Source organism: Panulirus ornatus, chromosome 22, assembly GCF_036320965.1.
Source record: "Panulirus ornatus isolate Po-2019 chromosome 22, ASM3632096v1, whole genome shotgun sequence".
In the NCBI taxonomy this organism is placed as follows: Eukaryota; Metazoa; Arthropoda; class Malacostraca; order Decapoda; family Palinuridae; genus Panulirus; species Panulirus ornatus.
Window position 1 is genome coordinate 19,455,269 of NC_092245.1, and position 15,264 is coordinate 19,470,532.

The 15,264-nt window shown below is 38.9% G+C and overlaps 1 protein-coding gene across 1 annotated transcript in view; it reads left to right on the forward strand.

Annotated features, from left to right (window-relative positions):
* rod (rough deal) overlaps positions 1-15,264 on the forward strand; it is a 75,894-nt gene that overhangs the window by 20,170 nt on the left and 40,460 nt on the right. The window contains exons 11-17 of the mRNA XM_071676261.1: positions 653-814; positions 1,738-1,958; positions 5,698-5,801; positions 8,172-8,335; positions 8,468-8,710; positions 11,365-11,571; positions 13,898-14,034. Of these exons, the coding sequence (XP_071532362.1) occupies positions 653-814; positions 1,738-1,958; positions 5,698-5,801; positions 8,172-8,335; positions 8,468-8,710; positions 11,365-11,571; positions 13,898-14,034 (1,238 nt within the window). The remainder of the gene's footprint in view (positions 1-652; positions 815-1,737; positions 1,959-5,697; positions 5,802-8,171; positions 8,336-8,467; positions 8,711-11,364; positions 11,572-13,897; positions 14,035-15,264) is intronic.

Sequence of the window (15,264 nt, forward strand, 5' to 3'; positions counted from 1 at the left end):
AGTACCTTGTGACTAGCATATCCTCTGTCATTCTTTTTTTGCTGCTCCTTTGCATTTGTTCGAACCATTCCAGCACACTTTCTTCATCTTTCTGAGTCATACTCTACTCATTACCATACCACTCTTATAGTGTCATTCCTGACATGATCAACACTTCTCAATTAGTATTATCCGCCATCTTCCATTCTTTTGCATTTAGAGTTCAATGTTCACAGCCAGTGACCTCTCCCTCTGCACATTTCTCAAAGAAACCAGGACCTTTGCCCTTTCACCCACCCTGTTGTTCACTTCATCTCAAATAATTCCATATACTGCTATGTCCATTCTACTTCCTCCAGGTCTCCCCATTCATACTTACACCAGCCTGTCTCCCCTTTTTCCTCTGTTAAGATTTTTTTCCTTACTTTTATTCATATAAATTGTCATCTTTTTCCATTTGTACACTTTCCCATACTCCAGTGCCAGCTTCTCTAGTTTCTCACTACTCACTAGAGTCTGCCACCAGAGCCAAGTCATCTGTTAACACCAACTGACTCTCTTCCCTGATTTTCAGTCATCCTCCCTATTGTTCAGACTACTATCCCTTTAAACATACCCATTTTTGACCTTTCATATTACTTTCTTTCTGCACAATTTTGTTTTTCTTTTTCAGTCAGAGAAAGGGGACCAATTAAGCAGCTTGATGCAGTGGGTCAGTGAAAACACTTACCGTCTTCGAACCTTTGAAACCATCTTTCCTACATCAGATATTCAGCACTGGCTTGCTTTCTCCCATACTGATATGCTTGAGGAGTTTATTGAACACTTGAGTAGGGTAAGTTTATGTACAATATTTAGATTGCTATCTAGATTCCTGTTATTTTCATGAACCCTATTACTCAGCACATATGATTTGTAAGAGTTATTGGTATGTTTTTATCCCTCCCAAGGTAAGAGAGAGCTTTACTCACTCATTGTTTGTTTGTTACAAAGTCAGCTAAGTGGGGAGCTAGAAATCCACCATCCAGTATGATTACTGTCTACCTCTGAACTTGTCACTCAGGTTTGGACCAGTGACATGCATCGAGCAGCTGGTACCCAGAGTATGTATAGAGACTGTCCATAGAGGGATTAACCGGCATGTTACAGTACCTCTTTTTTTCATCAGACATTCTTCCTTATTTGTTCTATTTTCTTTTCTTAATTGCATGTCACTTAAACAGTCATATATAGAAGTTTAATCCAGAAACTGGTTTCTGTGCTTCAGCAGAAACTTACGACATTGCAGCTGTCAAATTTCCACCATATTGTGTTCTCATAGGTTTAGCTCTTGTGTGACTTGATCACATCTTGCTGTTATCCAATGAGTTTCATGTGAGGTGCGTGAGCCTCAGATGAGAAACTGGCTTAGATAGTCATATTCTTTAGTCATATGTGATTTGATGGTTTGTGTAATGTATCTCTTGGGACGACAGATGCTTTAATAGTAGTTTAGCTGATTATGAGCATTGCTGTTGATAATAGTTTTATGAAGGCTTACAGTATTAATGTGAACATTTATTGTTGACCACATAATGAAGGCATATAGTATTAATGTCCATATAATGAAATGGTATAGTGGTAATGTGAACATTATTGTTGTTCATGTAATGAAAGCATATGATATTGATATAAGGGTTGTAATATTTTGTGCAATGTTAAATGGTAGTTACAATTTTAGTCAGTTTATGCAATGACTGTGTAATTCTGTATCCACAGGGAAATTTGGATGTTGCATCAACTGTATGGCATCGGCATCAGTATGAGTTTAGCCATAAAGTTGACCAGGCCTGTGTCTCTCAGATCTTGGCTGTTTTCCCTCACAGTATCTGCTCACAAGCTCTCTGCACTTGGCTACCAAGAAATGTATTATCTGACTTGGTTAAATTCTGCCCCAGCTCACTGGAAATCATTGCTGCCTGGGGCGATAGTAGGGTCAAGTAAGAAATTTTTTTCCTGTTATTGTACATAACCGCTGTCCTGTGCTAGCGAGGTAGTGCCACGAACAGACGAAGAATGGCCCATCCACTCATATATACATATTTACACATAACTCTCACATACGCACATATATTTACATATACATATCAACATATACATACATATGCATATGCAGACATCACATACATACACATGTACATATGCATACTTGCTTGTCTTCATCCATTTCTGTCGCTACCCTGCCCGACAGGAAAACAGCATCACTATCCCCTGCTACAGTGAGGCAGTGCCAGGAATACAGAAAAAAAGGCCCCATTCGTTCACACTCAGTCTTTAGCTGTCATGTGCAATGCACCAAAATGTTACTCATATTACACAAGGAGTCATATTCACTGTAATTTTTGAGTCAAATGAGAAAATCATATCATTCTCTGTGCATCTATATATTTTTTGTTTTTATTTTATTTTACTTGATTGCCATCTCTTGCGTCAGTGAGGTAGCTCCAGGAAACAGACAAAGAAGAGCCCATCCACTCATATACACACACATATACATAAATGCCCATACATATACATATACATAACATATACACATTTACATATATATATATACATACACATACCCAGACATATATACACTTGTGCATATTTATACTTGCTTGCCCTCATCCATTCCTGGCACCACTCCACCCCACAGGAAACAGCATTGCCGCCCCCTGCATCAGCAAAATAGTGCCATGAAAACAGACAAAATAGGCCACATTCTCACACTCAGTCTCTAGCTGCCATGTGTAATTCACTGAAACCACAGCTTCCTATCCATATCCAGGCCCCATAGGCCTTTCCATGGTTCACCCCAGATGTTTCACATGCCCTTGTTCAGTCCTCCCCTCCTTGTATTAACTTTCTAAAATGGGAAACAGAAGAAGGAGTCACGCGGGGAGTGCTCATCCTCCTCGAAGGCTCAGAGTGGGGTGCCTAAATGTGTGTGGATGTAACCAAGATGTGAAAAAAGGAGAGATAGGTAGTATGTTTGAGGAAAGGAACCTGGATGTTTTGGCTCTGAGTGAAACGAAGCTCAAGGGTAAAGGGGAAGAGTGGTTTGGAAATGTCTGGGGAGTGAAGTCAGGGGTTAGTGAGAGGACAAGAGCAAGGGAAGGAGTAGCAATACTCCTGAAACAGGAGTTGTGGGAGTATGTGATAGAATGTAAGAAAGTAAATTCTCGATTAATATGGGTAAAATTGAAAGTTGATGGAGAGAGGTGGGTGATTATTGGTGCATATGCACCTGGGCATGAGAAGAAAGATCATGAGAGGCAAGTGTTTTGGGAGCAGCTAAATGAGTGTGTTAGCGGTTTTGATGCACGAGACCGGGTTATAGTGATGGGTGATTTGAATGCAAAGGTGAGTAATGTGGCAGTTGAGGGAATAATTGGTATGCATGGGGTGTTCAGTGTTGTAAATGGAAATGGTGAAGAGCTTGTAGATTTATGTGCTGAAAAAGGACTGATGATTGGGAATACCTGGTTTAAAAAGCGAGATATACATAAGTATACTTATGTAAGTAGGAGAGATGGCCAGAGAGCATTATTGGATTACGTGTTAATTGACAGGCGTGCGAAAGAGAGACTTTTGGATGTCAATGTGCTGAGAGGTGCAACTGGAGGGATGTCTGATCATTATCTTGTGGAGGCTAAGGTGAAGATTAGTATGGGTTTTCAGAAAAGAAGAGTGAATGTTGGGGTGAAGAAGGTGGTGAGAGTAAGTGAGCTTGGGAAGGAGACCTGTGTGAAGAAGTATCAGGAGAGACTATGTACAGAATGGAAAAAGGTGAGAACAATGGAAGTAAGGGGAGTGGGGGAGGAATGGGATGTATTTAGGGAATCAGTGATGGATTGCGCAAAAGATGCTTGTGGCATGAGAAGAGTGGGAGGTGGGCTGTTTAGAAAGGGTAGTGAGTGGTGGGATGAAGAAGTAAGAGTATTAGTGAAAGAGAAGAGAGAGGCATTTGGACGATTTTTGCAGGGAAAAAATGCAATTGAGTGGGAGAAGTATAAAAGAAAGAGACAGGAGGTCAAGAGAAAGGTGCAAGAGGTGAAAAAAAGGGCAAATGAGAGTTGGGGTGAGAGACTATCAGTAAATTTTAGGGAGAATAAAAAGATGTTCTGGAAGGAGGTAAATAGGGTGCGTAAGACAAGGGAGCAAATGGGAACTTCAGTGAAGGGCGCAAATGGGGAGGTGATAACAAGTAGTGGTGATGTGAGAAGGAGATGGAATGAGTATTTTGAAGGTTTGTTGAATGTGTCTGATGACAGAGTGGCAGATATAGGGTGTTTGGGTCGAGGTGGTGTGCAAAGTGAGAGGGTTAGGGAAAATGATTTGGTAAACAGAGAAGAGGTAGTAAAAGCTTTGCGGAAGATGAAAGCCGGCAAGGCAGCAGGTTTGGATGGTATTGCTGTGGAATTTATTAAAAAAGGGGGTGACTGTATTGTTGACTGGTTGGTAAGGTTATTTAATGTATGTATGACTCATGGTGAGGTGCCTGAGGTTTCTAAGATATAGTGAGATATTGGATGGGAGAGTTTTTGTGAAAATGAGAGGGTGAATGATGAGGTATTCAGTGGAGTCATCGTAGTCGTAGTCAAGGAGTTTTTGCTCCTTGAATACTCTTGGGCAATAAGAGTGTGAAATTGTAGATATGATGATGTTTGCTGGAAAGCAAAGTTCAGACAACACTGAATTTTTGACATATGATTTGGTTATACAGTTACAGTGGTACAGCTGGTACAGCTTTGTTGCAATAGATTTTATTAGATAGGGTTTAAGGTGAAAGGCATGTGAGGGATAGAATGATTTGGAATACTGTGGTATACTGGGGTCACTGTGCTGTCAGTGGACTGAATCAGGGCATGTGAAGTGTTTGGGCAAGCCTTGGGAAGGTCTGTAAGGCTGAGGCATGGTTGTGGATGGGGAGCTGTGGTTTCGATGCATTACACACAACAGCTTGAGAATTAATGTGAGCTGATGCAGCCTTTTTTCACCTGTTCCTACCTTGCTAACACGGAAGATGGTGATCAAGTATGAAAAAAAAGAGTTATAAAGTAAGATAAGAGCTTGGATTGAGAAATGAAGATGGAAGACAGGAGAGTTTGGTATGCTTTAGAGAAATGGGTATTAGAGAAAGTTAAAGGTTAAGTGCAGAGATAATTTGGATATGTTGTAAAGTATTTATCTGGGAAGGACAACTAAAGGAAAGCAAGAGTGTGAAGAAGCAAAGAAGGGTAGAAGGGGGAAAGTAAGGTTGAATGACAAGGGATTGTGCATGTAGGAGGCATTTCAGCATTTAGATTACTGGGATATGTATAAGGATAGGAATGCATGGAGGAGATTTTAATGGATGTAGATAAATGGATAGATTTACTGATGTCATTTTCCATTTTGTAACTCATTAATTCTCCCTGAAACAACTCAATGATTGCCAGAGATGCATTAGATATGAAAATATAGGTATCTTTGCTGATGACATTTTGTTCCAAAAGTGCTTCACCATTTATATCTTTTGTTTATTCTTTACAATTATCTTTTTCTTATTTATTTGATCTCTAAAACACCCACTTATTTTCATTGAATTATTTAGTTGTTATATTTTGTTCATGTTTGCAAGTTCCAACACAATAGAATAATTTCCATGGAAAATTTTTTTTGCCTTTACTGTTTGGTTTCTTTTTAAATCAACAGAAGTTTGGAAGTTCTTGAAAAGGCTTTGTGGCCTTCAAATGGACTGATACTTGCAAATACAATTATATCAGTGCTGGAAAATGTTGCTGCTGATTTCCATGCAGGTTTGTATTAATGAAAATTGTTACACCTCTTGACACTTAACGATGGGATAATGAAAATGTTATCTCCATGTACTCCAATAAATCACAAATACTCAAATAGTGGAACTTTGGAGCATATGGTGTTGACATGAAGTCAGGTCAAAGTTTCTCAAAATGGTAGAATTCTCTTTAAAATCTAATAATCATCTCATACTGTTTAGTAATCCTCAGAGTGTAATGATTACCATGATTTTGTGTGAATGTTAAATATATATAATTTTTTTGTGAGTTTCATGCTTTTTTCTTTTCGTACTTGTTTGCTGTTTCCCTGCTTTCATGAGGCAGTGCCAGGAACAGATGGAGGAAGGTCACATTTGCTCATATTCATTTTTATCTGTCCTGTAATGTACTGAAACCACAGCCATCCATCCATGACCAAGCTTCACAGACCTTTCCATGTCTTTCCAGGCTGGTTCATTTGCCCTGGTTCACTCTGTTGACAGCGCATTGCTCCAATTTACTCAGTCTCATTAACGACTTTCACCTACTTGCTTCCAATAGTTTTTAGGCCCTGATCATTCAAAATTTTTTTCACTCCATCCTTCTGTCTCCTGCTTGGTATTCCCCTTCCCCTTATTCTTGTTAATGTCTTTCTTCTCATGACTAGGTGCATAAGCACAGATAATCACCCATCTCTTGCAATCCACTTTCATTTTTCCCACATGAATCTAGAGCTCACTTATACTCTTTCACACTGTCTCATAACTCTTACTTCAGCAGTAGTGTTACCCCTTCTTTGGCTTGTACCCCACACAAACCAATAACTTTACCCTAAAGACATTTTGAAACCATTCTTTCTCCTTACCCATGAGCTTTGTTTCACTCAGAGCCAGAACATTCAGATTCCTTGCCTAAAGCATACTACCTATCTCCTTCCTTTTCATCATGGTTACATCCACACACATTGAGATGCTCCATTCTGAGCCTTCTAGGAGGATAGGCACTTCTTGCCTAGCCCTTTCTGTTCCATCTTTTAGAAATTGATTTTGTACGGTTAACTAATGTATCATGATGTCTTAGAAGTCCTTTCTTTCAAAAGATTTTCTCAGTTAGTAATGGCACTTCCATAGAAACTGTCCCTTGAGGATTAATTCACAGAGACCCTCATAAGACTTGGATGTGCCTGGTAATTCCATCTGTTGGTCAAAGTAACAGCATGTCTGTGTAAAGTTGGTTACCCTAAACTTTGTTTGATGTTCCTATTGTGTCAGCTTATACAGGAGCAGGATAGTGTTCTTGACCTCTTCATAGTTACCAGCTTGATTACTTGATTACTTCCAGAAGACTGATGTATGCTTCTACTGGCTAGCATAGAACTCAGTTGCCTCATGGCCATTATGTTGATGCATCTTTCACCAGTTAGGCTTCAACATTATTCACTTGTTTGTTTAGTGTAATTTAGCTTTTGTTGTATACGCAGGTGTGGTAGTAGCCTGACTCCCTCAACATTATTCACTTGTTTGTTTAGTGTAATTTAGCTTTTGTTGTATACGCTGGTATGGTTTTTACCTGACTCCCAGTGCTGCAGTACTGGGAGTCAGTACTGCATTGTTCCCTCTCAACTTTCATTTTATTTCAGGTTCATGCTTTCTTTCTCATGCCCTTTCTTCTTTTTTTTATTTTTCTTCTTATTCCCATTCTGTTCATTTAGCATGTTCTTCTCCAGTGTCCTTCTGCTGTTCTTTCATGAACTTTCTGAGATCATCAATTTCATGTCCAATTTCTCTTCCAGATTTAAGTAAGTCATTAAACTCTGAATATTCATTCAACTTGACAGCTTTTTTGAATTACTAATTTTATAGTTCATTCTTGTGGAAGAAAGATGGCCTGAAATGTCGTTACTTCATAGATGACTACAACACTAAATAACATCTTTGGTGTGGGTGTCATTTGGTTGTTGCAGGATATTTGTATGTTGTTGGTGTTGAATATGTAAAGAAAGCACTTTTCTGCTGTGTTTATGTATTTACAAAATCTCCATCCTGTCTAGGTTTTTTCCAGCACATACTTGCCAAATATCAGTAAATTCATTCATATGATATCTGATATGTGATATCAACTTTTACTTTGAAAATAAGATGCAGAACAGTATACAGTGAACCAAATGATTTTAATAGTAACATGTTGATTTTTTGAATAACAAAATTAAGTTTCTTTTAACATTACTTAATGTTACAGACCACAATCTACTTCTTGCTTTGAATACCCCAAGTACAAGTGGTGATATTGCAAGATGCAGAAACACTTGACTATTCATAATACAATACTTGAATAAGAAATATGATTACTCTGGCAAAAGTGACATTATATAAGGATGCCTTCATCATTCAGGTGGCAATATAGAAGTGCAAATGGCAGTGCATATGGCTCAGTGGAAGGCTCACTCTCCATCATCTGCTTTGTATCACTTACGACAGACTGCTGTTGCTCTCCAAGACCTGCAACTCTTGGCTGGTGAATTTAGGATCAAGCTAGAATTTAATCAGTATATACAGGCAAGTGTTTTATTACAAGAAGAAATTTCAAGTGTGCTTTTGTGTTACTACAGACTTCCAGAAATTGGAGGCTTTATGTTTGATTTGTTTTAGTTTAACTTTTTAACTATATTTTTATTTTTTCTCAAACAGGATAACAAGGAGTCTGTAGTAGCAGCTCTTCTAGACTGGTTAGTATGTGGTGAAGAAGTATCTCCTCTGATGGATGGCTTTTTACAATCATATATGGTCCGACATGAGCTTGACTACAATGGTACACTAGCACGTTATGTTACGGACACTTTGGCTTCAGCTGACCAAGATTGGTGGGCATGGCAAGAGGCACCATGGGAGGACAAGCTGTACGCCATCATACATGTCATTTCTGATGCTCAGGTGCAGCACGTTGTATTCACTTAAGTTATCATCTTTACTGAATGATTGGCTAGTTAAAGTTTTTCATCACTTTATAGGGTAGATTAAAATGCCTCATTGAAGAATAAGCATTATGCTGTCATACATGTTACATAAGATGCTCACAAGTAGCACCATGTATTCACTAAATTATTCATCACATCTTTTTGTTGTGAGGTACAAGTTTTATCTATAATTTGTTTGATTGGATGATACTTTTTTTGCTCCTCTGCAGTTTCTTCCATAAGCATGAGATATGATGTGGGTAGAATATCAAGGTTACAATCTTGTGACCCAGTCTTTCTGAAGGGGAACTGTGGCTATCCTCACATATCACTATCCTTCAATAAGATTATGGTTTGCTTGCTCATTTTGGGCCTTAGCAGTTTCACCAGTTCTCTGGGTCATGCATTCTCAGGACATACTGGTTGGCCAGTTGTTCCATTCCATGGATCAGTATCACTTATCTTTTCATACTTGTACAATTTTTCTCAAATTAGTGAAATAGTGGTAGGAACGGATGGAAAACTGGCCTCATTTACACACATTATAGTCTCTAGCTATCATGTGTAATGCACTGAAACCATGGTCACCATCCATAGCAAAGCCCCATAGGCCTTTCCATGGTTTTCCGAGGCTGTTTCATGTATTTATTTAGGTTCTGAAAGAATATGCTTGTATGTTCGTTTGTTATTACCAGTCTGCTATTGTATGACTTCTTAAACTTCTGCATTCTGTCTGCACTTACTGTGTTCTCATTTGCTTTATTCCATTCATCCATTACTCTATATTATAAAGTACTTCTTTTCATCTTTTTCAACATGCTTCTTCTTTGATTTCATGTTATGGAGTATGGATCCAGTATCCCTATGTCTTTTAAAGAAATTTGTTCTCTTTGTCCATCATCAGTCTGGATTAAAGACATAAAGGTTGTGAACAGTCATTCCTCATTCTTCTCCATGGTGGGCATCTAGGCTTTCTCTTTAACTCGGCTCTCATATTCTGGTAGCATCTTTGTTGACTGTCTCTGGACCTTCTCTGTTATCTGTGTGTGTGTGTTATAGGTGCCATGACCAAACCTTGAATATATTCTATTTTGTCCCATATATAGGATGTAAAAATATTTTTGAATATTTCCTTGTCCATATTCTTAACAGTTTTACAGTATTTACCAGCAGATAAATCGTTTCTTCTGTTCTCATGTGTGGAACTTTGGCAACAGGTTGAGGAGAGTGTCAACTCCCAAGTCCCTCTCACACAGATTATTGCATCTTATTTTCTTGTAGATAATATCCATACTGATGCCTTTTTTCATTATGTTGCACCTTCATTACATTTACACAGGTTGAATTTCATCATCTATTCAGCAGACCAACTTTGGAGTGTGCTTAGTCCCTTTGTAAGTTGATGCAGTCACCCTTACTCTTCACATCTCTTATGTTGAAGTGCAAACTTTCAAAAATCTTCAGGGAAGGAATAAAACATTCCATATAAAGTCATATGGATGCTGGTTACAGAATTATGCATTTTGGGGTATTAGAAATTTCCAGTCAGTTAAATTCCACACATTAAAGACTTTCCTGCAATAGGCAAGTGTGGGAAAGTGTGTGAGATGTAAGATGAGTATAGTGCATTTAAGCAAGATACTAGTATGTCATCTTAGGTGTAAGGAACAACAACAAAGAGAAGATGGAATAATAGAATAAAGGTAGCAACCCTCCTGGGCTTTGGGAGGGTAAGTAATGGCTGCATAGTGAGTCAGTACTTCACTGGTTGTCAAGTTGCACTCCTCTGCCCTAGGTAACTGTTTTTTCTCTCTGCCTCACCTACATGTGGACTGCTGGCATTCTGTCCACAAGCATACAATCTCTCCTTGTCATACACAACACTTAAAAACTCATTCTTTGTAACTAGATTTTCCTGCAATGAGTGCTCTGTGCTAGCCCTGCTTCTTTGGCATGATGATTGGAGCAGTAGATAGGGGTAGACCGTAGGAACATTAGACAGGAGCATTTGCTAGATGTAGTGGCTAGGAACATTAGGCAACAGCATTAGGTAGTAGTAGTAGGTTGGAACAGTAGATTGGAGTATTAGGTAGAAGTAGTCTGGAGGAACATTAGGTAGGAGCTTCACCAGACATTGCAGTAGAGTTGCCCTCTGCCAGTGAGCTGTTAAGGGTGATGCACTAAAGGCTAAAAAGCTGCACTTGAGGTCACCAGTTATGTAGACTCTTTTGCCAGGGCCAACCCCTTGAGGGAGTCCTGGGACAGAACAGGCATCAGAGATATAGGTAGATAGATGGGTAGCAACTTTGAAGAATGTAAGTACTTTCTAAACAAAATGTTTAGGGGAACACCAGACAGGAATTGGATTGATAAAAAGAAGTTAGGAAGAAAAGAATGTAATGACTTATCATATCCAAAATGTTTAGAGGGAACACCAAAGAGGAGGTGGAATGACAAAAGGTAGAAAGCATGGAAAAATGTGAACATGCCATTACTAAAATGTTTGGAGAACATTCAGTTTAGGCTAACCTGCTGTGAAATGGATAATGGCACAGAGAACTTGGTTTTACTTAACGATTACACACTCTGTGTGTTCTTTTTGGTAGTTTTCAAAGATACTGAATATTTCAGGTACGCGCGCAATGTATCCTGGAATGTATTCGCGTTGCTCCTGTACCTTGGAGTGATGGAACACTTGCTATGTGTAAACTAGGATTAGCCCTTAATACCACTTTTAGTGCTCAGCTGGAGGACCAGAGGCGCTTCATGGGTTTGAAGCTGGTGCTACGAAGGTATTCTCTCCATCTCATGAATATTGATGATCCACAGAATGCTGAGGTAAGTGATCAGTTATAGATTGTTGTAACAGGAACTGAATATACACTAAATGATTTTTACTTGTTTTTGTGTCATACTTGCTTGTTGTGCATTCTGACCTAAAAATGTGATGCTTTAGTTTGTCTTTTCATTGAAGTATATTTTCTTCATGGTCATGGCCATCATCATCATCACCTTCAACATCACCTGATTGCCATTCATCTCCACATCTTTAGCCTTCAGAGACCTAGGGAAAGTGTACACTGTATACCATTTTCTTAGGAACTTTACATATTGGATGAAATTAATTTAACCCTTTGGCTGTAGAATTAGCTTTGACCTGTATTTTTGAGGAGAGTAAATTCACCTGTAAAATATAGAAATGGTAGTTGGTCCTTTTTTCTACTTGGCTATTTGAAGCAAAAGCCACCAGGGATAGCCACAGCTGTTATTGGAGCTACCAGGCTGAGGGTCACCTTCCATGCTTTTGGTAGTTTACATCCTTTTTTATAGAGCTATTTCCCTCATACTGTGTCTTCGTCTAAGGAGGAAGATAAGTTGCACCCATGGGCAGGTGCCAGCTCAGAGGAATACAAGAGGTGCTTGTCTATGGTAGGGAATTACCATAGGGTTTGGTCCAGGCAGCTGAGCCATTTTCCCAACTACAGAGTCCTTGAATTGAACTTCTAGGGGTCTGTGTAAAATGAAAATCAGCACTGGTAACTGATTATGCTCTAAGAGAGTACTTAGAGATTTGAATGCTAAATGAGGGCTATCTCTGTCAACATTCAAGACTCTACTGAATCAGCACATGCTTTTGACATAACCATAAGTAAGATGATTACCAGTTATGTGTTTTGGGTTCTATATGAAACTTTGGATCACCCATCTTTCAAGATGACAGCTTGACAATGAGACTGTTATGTGTGATGCGCCTCTTCATTGGACGCTGTGAACATGAAATTGAAAATATACATAGTAGCAATGACAAATTCATGTCAGCACTGAAATTCCTGGAGAGTACAATCTGACACTTTAGCAGTATGGGAGATTAACTGCTCCTTCTAAGGTGAGGAAAGTAAGGGAAAATGCATTACAATCAAGTTGGAACCTTGTGAGCTTTAGAACTATTAGGTAATTACTCTGAAAATTTTCACTTATGTCCACTTCATCTCCCAAAATCTTAATTTGTCACTCTTCTCCTGATGACAGACATCTCACAGGAGAGCATCTCATTTTGCAACACTGAAACACACTAGTGTCATGAAATGTCCAAAGAGGGAATTGTTCACTATTGAATTATTAACAGGCAAATTGATCATACTTAATTGGAACAGCAGTCAAGCTGCTCTTTCACTGCCTTGTGGTTTTCCAGCTGTACATACGAGAGTGCAGGCACCCCATCATCTCTTTTATTAAGCAACTTGGGATATTGTGCAATGACACAACCTTGCTTTTTTCATACAAAACAGGTTATAGAACCTTTACCTGATGCTTTTTTTTTGGGGGGGGGGGTTACAGTTGCTCACTGATGAACAGATGGTACTATCAGGCTTTTTGCTTAGGACCCGAGGTCCTTTTACAGAATGATGTGACATTACTGGGTGAATTAATGCAACCACTGGACAATTTGGTGTCCTGATTCATTGTAGCTGATAATATTCTAGTAGGCATAAGGTTACCATCTTCAGGGTGACCCATATGACTCCAGAGATGTAACTTTAGTAGGTGTTAGCCAGCTAGCCAGCAATAATACATCTTGCTTAACCCTTGTAAGAACTCGTAAGATTGTGTCTATTTTCTTCATGTCTGAATTTACTGTGGTAGTGTTCATATATTAGTTTACCATAAGCAAGGGTTGTTCTTTTACTTATGGATAATCTCTGATTTTATGAGAGGGAATCAGTCAACAAACTGTCAAGACTCTGAATGATGATGCTCCAGTGCTGGTATGGCCTCTTTAAAGTCTTGGCCAACACTGTGGTAGCAAACTAATGCATTAGCTGGTATCAGAATGCTAGTGATTACTTTATCTGATACGGTGGTGTCAAGATCACTTGCTTCTGTTTCCTTTAACAGTTTCATGGGTTCCATTTGAGCTATGTCTGTGACACATTTGACTTCTTGATGCTTTTTTAGTTGCCCATATATTTAGCATCGCCACTTCATGGTCCATTTCTCTATTGTGAGCTGTAGGCTCTTCTGCTTCAATTTTTCTTTTAAGCTTTGGCAAGGAAGTACTGATTTTAGGGTGAATGAATGGATTGTATAATCTGCATTTGCTTTATTTAGAAATGCTGAAAAAAATTTATAGTAATTATGACTCTCCTGTTCATGTACCTTGCAGATGATGTTGAAAAATATTTTATGTCGTGATGATGAAGAAAATGTAATGGAGGATGCCTTGCACGTGGTTGCTACCTACAGGCATCTATCTCGAGTTGATGCCTACCTTGTAAGGGCCCTTCATCTTCTTAAGACTAAGTATGTTTTGTTTTTTTCCCTAAGGGTGAGGGGAAACACTGTGTACTTGCACTGAGTGATATTATCTTGTAATTTGTTTGACTGAAACTTGGAAATACAGCCTGCATTCATAATTCATCATTAGCTTAGTCCTTCTTTTCCAACAGGCATATTGCTTAATTTCTTCCTATGGCAACCTGACATCTGGTTGCTCTTATCATTTTCCTGAGAACTAATCACAGTTGGCATTGAAAGTTTTGATCAGATCTCCCGCTTTTCTTCTCTTTTCCTTGATGAGTATATCTGTCCTATCTTACCTTTCTACATAATTCACCTCTTTGATCTTAGATACCATCTTAGTTGCTTTCCTCTAGAACTTTTCCATAATATCTGTGTTTCTTTAAGTGAAGTAACCAGACTGTAGATGATTATTGTAATTAAGGTTTTATGTAAGTTGTAGAATGATATGTTGAAAGTATGTTGAAGAATGTATGTGAGAAATACTTAGAAAAGCAAATGGATTTGTATGTAGCATTTATGGATCTGGAGAAGGCATATGATAGAGTTGATAGAGATGCTCTGTGGAAGGTATTAAGAATATATGGTGTGGGAGGCATGTTGTTAGAAGCAGTGAAAAGTTTTTATCGAGGATGTAAGGCATGTGTACGTGTAGGAAGAGAGGAAAGTGATTGGTTCTCAGTGAATGTAGGTTTGCGGCAGGGGTGTGTGATGTCTCCATGGTTGTTTAATTTGTTTATGGATGGGGTTGTTAGGGAGGTAAATGCAAGAGTCCTGGAAAGAGGGGCAAGTATGAAGTCTGTTGGGGATGAGAGAGATTGGGAAGTGAGTCAGTTGTTGTTCGCTGATGATACAGCGCTGGTGGCTGATTCATGTGAGAAACTGCAGAAGCTGGTGACTGAGTTTGGTAAAGTGTGTGGAAGAAGAAAGTTAAGAGTAAATGTGAATAAGAGCAAGGTTATTAGGTACAGTAGGGTTGAGGGTCAAGTCAATTGGGAGGTGAGTTTGAATGGAGAAAAACTGGAGGAAGTGAAGTGTTTTAGATATCTGGGAGTGGATCTGTCAGCGGATGGAACCATGGAAGCGGAAGTGGATCATAGGGTGGGGGAGGGGGTGAAAATTTTGGGAGCCTTGAAAAATGTGTGGAAGTCGAGAACATTATCTCGGAAAGCAAAAATGGGTATGTTTGAAGGAATAGTGGTTCCAACAATGTTGTATGGTTGCGAGGCGTGG